This window comes from Drosophila ananassae, chromosome XL (assembly GCF_017639315.1).
Source record: "Drosophila ananassae strain 14024-0371.13 chromosome XL, ASM1763931v2, whole genome shotgun sequence".
Taxonomy (NCBI): domain Eukaryota; kingdom Metazoa; phylum Arthropoda; class Insecta; order Diptera; family Drosophilidae; genus Drosophila; species Drosophila ananassae.
In genome coordinates, this window is record NC_057931.1 from 3,426,789 (window position 1) to 3,434,014 (window position 7,226).

Below are 7,226 nucleotides of genomic sequence, written 5' to 3' on the forward strand. Positions count from 1 at the left end.
TTTGCGGGTTCGTTCAACGCCCGCGGCCACTTGAATGGGTTGCAAAGGCAACCCAGTTGCAAATTGCAACCAAACCACTGCACCACAACACAAAAAACAACAACAAAATATAAAAAGTTTCGAGGGCGGAGAGGAGAAAATAAAGTAAAAAAAAAAAGTAGAAAAAAACCCCGGTGGAAAACTCTGTGGCAAACAAAAGCACAAGCCACTGGAGCAGACTCAAGTGGCAGCCACTTGGGCACTCCAACTCACTGGGGGGCTCCAGTTGCAACTCCAGCTGGCAACTTCCACACACACACACACAGAAATTCCTTAAAGGACTTAACACATATATATTTTAGCTTTAGTTTTAATACTTTTTCGAATAAATTTCAAAACTATGGTTTGGAAAATGATTTTTAGACTTAAATGAGTCTGGAATTTTGAAACAAATAGGGGTATTCTTATAGAGGGTCTTTCTTTTTATTCCTTTTTCAAAATGTTTGGTATTATTCTAGTATTATTTTTATAAATCTACCAGAAATTTCAATATTTTGAAATTCAACCAGTACTATATCTTTCATCTCTAGTATTATTAAGAGTATTAGAATTTTTTTAAGATTTTCAAAAAATACCATTTTCCAAAATATACCAAATAAAATAAAATTCAATAAAACTCCTAAGCAAAATATTATTTTGCTCCTAACAAAATTATAAATTTCTAATATTTTCATCCTTTTTTGCACCCCATTTTGTTCACAAATCTCTAATCAATTTATTGTAAATCTATTTAATATATTTCTTTCAGTGTATTGATGTGCCAGCTAAAAAGAAAAAGACTCTACTCACCCGCAGGGCTTGCAATGCGTCATGTGCAGATCCCAGTTGAGATGGAAGTTGAACATTCTCAGCTTGGCCACCGCCCGCTGTCGCAACGAAATATCCGGCTGTCCTCCGCCAGAGCCACCGACAGATCCTCCGGCACCGGCTCCGGTACCGCCTACGGCTGTGGCTCCACCACCACCACCTCCTCCGGCTGTTCCCCCGCCAGCTGCCTGCTGTCCGGTGGCCACAGATCCGCCGTATGTCCTTTGGGGATTCGGATACATCATCACTGTGCCGCTGGGCGCCGAAGTGGAAAACAGACGGCGAGAACTCCCGCCGCCACCGGCCACGCCTCCGCCATGGTGGTGACTGGGACGGTAGTGCTGATGGTGTTCCTTTAAAGTGTAGAAGCCTCCGGAGGAACTGAAATTGTTTTTTTTTTTAAATAATATAGCTTCCGAACAGGATTAGGTAATACTTACGACATATTATCGCCTCCTGGATCACCAACACAACTGGTAACGCCCATGCCCCCACTGCGTCGGGGCCGGCTCTTCCGCCTGCGGCGTCTCCTTCGCTCCGAGGATGCGGTACGCGTCTGCAGGACATGCTGACTGAGAGACTTGTGGCAGTTGCCACCGCCGCTAGTGGCAAGGCGCCGTCCGGTGGCATTACTACCGCCAGTGGTGCCCGCGGGCAGACCCTGGACGGCCACCACCAACTGACCGTCACCGAAGCCGCCGGCGGAGCTGATCGTATCGGTGGATTGTGGTGTGGCAGCTGTGGCAGCTGCGCCACCAGGTGTCCCATCACCACCTCCCGTGCCAGCTGCCGGTTGTGGCACTTGGGATTTATTGGTGTTCCGCAAACTGTGGTTCACTTTACGCCACATCCGCTCCATTCTGGACTTTTGGTTTTCCAATCAAGTCGATTTTTCAAATGTTTTCCAACTAGCTTTGATTTCTTAGCTTATTTTTTAGCATTTTTTTTAGTCAAAAGTCAGTTTTATGATTTTTTATTTCATTTTTAATCATTAACTAATTATAAATTGTTTCTTAGTAGTATGATTTTATATTTTAGAAGTTAATTTCTTGAATTAAATATAGTTGAGTGCCGAAAACTATGATGCTTTAAAATTTGTGCTTTTTAAGTTTAGATGTTAGTTTTTAGTTGAAGTTTTAGTTTAAATTGTAGTATATGCATAGTTGAAAGTTAACTTTTGTGCTTGGATCGTTGGATTATGCTTTTTTTTATATATTATGTTGTTTAAAATTGTTATTGCAACAAGTTTTATACGTTATTTCTTAGATTTTCTTGTTGAATTGTGTTTTTTAGTTGTTGGAATTGGTATTCCAACAAGTAGTACTTGATTTTGTTATAGTTCTTTGTTGAAATTGTTATTCCAACAAGTATAACATATTATTTCTTTTATTTTCTTGTCGAAATATGTTTTTTAATTGTTTGAATTGCTAATCCAGCGAATAGTATTTCCTTTTTTTATATTTTGTTGTTGAAATTGTTATTCCAACAAGTATTACATGTAATTTATTTTATTTTTTTGTTGAAATGTGTTTTTTGTTGTTGGAAGTGTTATTCCAACAAGTAGTAATTGTTTTTTTTTTGTTAAAATTGTTATTCCAACAAGTAGTTGTTAGGGAAGTGTCTAGGTTTTATAGTTGTTGGAAAGTATATAGATGAGTTGCTTTTTTTTATTTTATAACAGCTATAGTTGCTTTTTTGTTGTTGTTAACATTGTGTCGTTGTTGTAATTACAGTTTTTTGTTGTTGGAATAGGTGTTTCAATTTTCCTAAGGTGCGTAGGTTGTTGTTATTGGGTTTTCTTTCAATTTCAACTAGCTACAAGGGTTGAACTGCTTCTTCTAGCTATTATCCTTTCGTCCTTTATTCACCGTACACTTTTGCTTCGAGAATCTTCTAGTTCTTCTTCCGGCTTTCGGTTTATTGTTGTTGTGGCTTATGTTACAAGAGCATCTTCGAGGTTGCTTTTATTTCGTTTTTTTTTTTATTTTCTTATTGTTTGTAGGCGGCAGTGTTTAGTTGTCCTTTGTTGTTGTTTTTTTTTGTTGTTATTTGGTGTTGCTTCTTCTGTTCGATTGACTTTCATCTCGTTCTTTACCTTGGACACTCACACACTCACACACACACACAATATAACACTCACACATTCATTCGATTATACAAAAAGCTACTCAGCAGGAACTATGCATTGTTGTTGTTGTTATTTCGATTGTTGCTGTAGTTGTTGTTGTTGTTGTTGTTGTTGTCTGTGGATAGCGGAAGTAAAAGACAAAGAGCTTGAACAGAGTTGCCAAGTGTGTTAGTGTATGTGCGTGTGTGTGTGTGCGAATTTGTATTCTCCATTATTTTTTAGGTTAAGCACGCGCTTCACTCATATTTTTTTCGCATTTATTTTTTTATTTATTTTTTTATCCTAAGCCGCTCTATTTGTGGCTTTTGTTGTTGTTGCTGCACATTGCACTTGTGAATGAATGGCGATTTGTTTAACTACCTCTCTCTCTCTCTCTCTCTCTATTTCCCTTCCACAATCATCTCTCACTCTCGCCACCCAGTTTGTTTCCTCTTTGCTTATTCGACCCCCCACTTTTTTTCTTTCTTCTTTATTTTATTTTTTTTTGCACCTTTACAAAAATTTTCTACACAATTTATTCAATTTTTGAGCTTGGCTATTTGTCCAGCAGCGTGGAAAATACACTTATTAAGAGCTGGGAAATTCCGAAATGAAAACTACACAGAGCAACGTTGTTATCTCTCGTTGTCAGGTTGTTGCTGCTGCTGCTGATTCTGGTGGCGTTGTTTTTGTTTTTGCCTTTACCGTTGTTGAGTCAACATCATTTTAGTTCACCCAAAAAAAAGGACCAAAAAAAATTTAGGGACATTGTCTCTTGGCACAGTGGGAGCCGAACGTTGATTAACAGATATTAAACTGTTTAATGATTCAAATTAAATTTATATTATGTACTCAATAACTATTTAAATATTTATCATTGCAATAAAAAAAATATTAAGCTTTTAATTTTTTTATAATTTATGAAGCAACAGTTTGCTCATTTAAAAAAATATTTTAACTATTTTTTATTATTGAACATATATTTTTAATTAATATTCCACTATCAACATTTTTTTTTATGTTTTTAAGAACTATTTTTTATTATAATTATTCAAAGTATTTTTTAACTTTTATGATTGAAATATAAAATTTTTCAAAAAAAAAAAATACACTATCCATGCCCACTGTGCAACCAGGAGCAACCACGCCGGAGAGATGGAAAGCCGGAGAGCATAACTGTTGGAGCTTCCGCGTGAGAGCATGAGTGCGCCCGCGTCACTCTCCTTTATTGGAGATGTGTGCGTGGGCGCAAGGCAAGTCACGGTGTATTCCGTACACGGTGTTCCTTTACGTGTTTCCTTCTGTGTCCTGTGCCCTGTGTCCTTCTGTGTATAACACAAAAACATTGCTCTGCTGCTGTGGCACGGCCGTAAGTGACTGAGAGGAAAATGTCGGGAGAGAGGCAGGAAGAGGAAGCTGGCTGCCTAACACTTTTGGTTGCCTACATTTTAGGGCCATCGCACACACACACACACCAGCATCACAACCACCACAGATCTAATCTGATAAGCCGAAGATGAAATGAAAATTAAGTGGAATTTGAAATTTTACCGGAAAAAGGGGATCACACACACACACGCACGCCAAAAAACACGTCTAAATCGGAGTCCACATCCTTTTTTTTTATCACACGAAATTGGCTGCGCCAGCAGAGGCCGCTGCCCGTTTATTGGCAACGCGCACGCACAAATAACGGAGCCACTGTGTGAAGGCGGCGGTGAAAGCAGCGCCAGCAGTTGGCAGCGGCAGCGGCAGCGGCAGCAATAGCAGTAGCAGCACCAGAATCGGAATCGAAATCGCAATCAGCGGCCACAGCAGCTGAGAGCCTCCGCCCGAAGGAGCAGCCGAAAAAAAAAGAGTCACGAGCACGAACTCTTGTCGCCTTTCGCTCTTTCTCTCTCTCTTATGCCGTGTATGTGTGCTTGTGTGGGTGCAGGTCGTTAAAATGTAAACATTGGAGCCCATCGGTTGCCGGGCCTGAAGACAGAGGGAGAGCCAAGAGCGAGGGAGGATGTTCCACTGCTCTCTGCGCAGCAAAGCGACCTCTATTCGTATATACTGTAACTAAGCTTTGGAGGATACTTAGAGGTGGAACTTTTAAAAAGTTTAAATTAAAAAGGCGGGCTTGGGGATATTCTTTAAAATACTTGCACAGCAAAGTTTATAAATTTAATACTTACCTAGGACACTTTATATATAAAATATAAAAAAAACCACTTCAATTAATAATATTTTTATAAATAAGTTATCCTTTCATGACTAAAAAAATCTATCGCTTCAATACCTATCGATAAAATGTGCTAAAGATGGCCTTTCAAAATTTTCTGCCAGCCCACATGTCGTATGATTAATATTTATCACTCATACGCCCTGGTGTCTGTTAAAAAATTGATTTCTTCCTTTTCTGATTAAAACTCGTCCAAAAACTATAAAATATAACACAAAACATAATCTCTTTTATATTTAAAGGTTTTCTTTTTGAAACCATATAATAAATATAAATCATACGCCATGTAGGCTTTAAAATTTTCCAAGATTTAAGAAAAAATAAAATTTTTTGACTCTAAAAGTAGACTAAAATATAAAAATATATAAAAAATGCAATCAACTTAAAAAAAATATATTTAAGAAAAGAGAAAAGGCAAGAAAGTTCATCACCACAAATGTATGCTATATTTTTTTTATAAAATCAAAGAACCATAAAATCCATAATCCCCTTTTTAATATATATCCCACCCAAAACAATAAAAACACAAACAGCCAACGCTGTCATAACTTTTTTCATGACTTTTTATATTACTTTGAATTGTTTTGCCCCGTTATCAACGTCTCGAATCAATCGATTGATTGATTGATTAATCAATCGTTCTGCCAACTTCCGTTTCCGCATTTTTGTTTCATGTTTTTCCGCCTCTTTGCTAGTTCTACCACATATATATATATATAGTGTGTTAGAAATATATATATTTATGTATATGAATACATATATGTAGTATAAAGTTGATACTCATGCTAAATCGATTTGATTTTTTTTTTACTTATTCGGCATCGTTCAAAAAATGTTAGGCTATGCAATACAATTACGTGATCATTAGTTGACTGGTTTCTTTTTAACATTTAGTTAAATGACATCAAACACACAAATATAGTTTATATTTTCATATTTTTTTTGTTTTTTTCTCTTTTTTTTAGTTTTATATTGAAATGTATGTACTCGATACTTCAATAGGGTTCTGATGCATTATGGGATATCTGGATTTGTTTTTTTTTTATAGCACTACTGTTTTACACACACACTCACAAAGTTTACAAACGTTATTAATTATTTTGTTTTTCATTTTTATATTTAGTTTAGTTTACTTTAGTTTTGTTGTAAAGAAAATTTCGATTAGTTTCCTTCTTAGACTTAGATTGCTAAAACGTTGGTATTCGCCTATTTTATGATTTTTTAAATTGTTTTAAATTTTCATTTTCTTTTTTTCTCTTTTTGTTTGAGATTTCAACCCCTTGTCTGAGATCGTTTTTTGTTTCTTTTTTCCAAATCATGGGGAACCTTAAAAAATTTTTGTCGGACATCCGTCTCATCTAGATTCCGCATTCTTTTTCCAATCAAGTTATTTTTTCCGATTTCCAGGACCTCCCTTGCTTCCTTCTTCTTGTTGTTGCTGTTCTTGCTAGGCTATATCACAAAATGTGTTTTCTTTATCGATTATTTTTTCGTTTTTGCTTGGTTTTTTTTGTTTCTGTTTGGGGAAAGGGGTGGATAAACAAATAATTAAATATTAAATCAAAAAGTTCAAAATGTATACCTTGGCCACACGTTTGTTTGAGTTTTTTCACTCACTGTTTTAAACAAATTTATCGATTTTTCATCGATACACTCGCAATGTGTGCCCAAAGTCGCAAAGTTTTCAACTCAAAAACGAATCAATTGTGCTACCAACAAAAAAATGGAAATTTCGTTTACATTTTATCATTTTTTAAATGCAGAAATTAGTTAATTTCTTTTATTTTGAAAAAGTAAACTGAGAAAATGGCAATTTCTCTTGCGTTACAAATTTTTTTTTATTTTTAATGCTTCAAAATAAGCATATTTGTTTTTAAAAATAAAAAAACCGCCAAGAAATGTAAGTTCTTAGTAGGAATTGCAAAAAGTACAGTTGACATTTTTGACCAAAAGTCCGATAATTTTACCGATATTGTCCGATAACATATCGACCCGCCATTCTGTTTCCATTCGGTTATCGCTCTTCCAATCGGTTGGTCCAGTTAT

The 7,226-nt window shown here is 36.1% G+C and overlaps 1 protein-coding gene across 2 annotated transcripts in view; it reads right to left on the reverse strand.

Annotated features, from left to right (window-relative positions):
• Window positions 1–4,816, reverse strand: part of LOC6503596 — a 65,003-nt gene extending 60,187 nt beyond the window's left edge. The window contains exons 1-3 of one of the 2 annotated variants that reach the window (XM_032452572.2): window positions 4,505–4,816; window positions 1,287–3,089; window positions 829–1,227 (exon numbers count right to left, since the gene is read on the reverse strand). In XM_032452572.2, coding sequence (XP_032308463.1) covers window positions 829–1,227; window positions 1,287–1,705 — 818 coding nt within the window. In that variant the 5' untranslated portion in view covers window positions 1,706–3,089; window positions 4,505–4,816. Of the gene's footprint in view, window positions 1–828; window positions 1,228–1,286; window positions 3,090–3,334; window positions 3,816–4,504 lie in introns of those variants that run through there. The other variant, XM_044716706.1, reaches the window with a different exon arrangement.
• Between the last annotated feature and the right edge of the window lie 2,410 nt (window positions 4,817–7,226).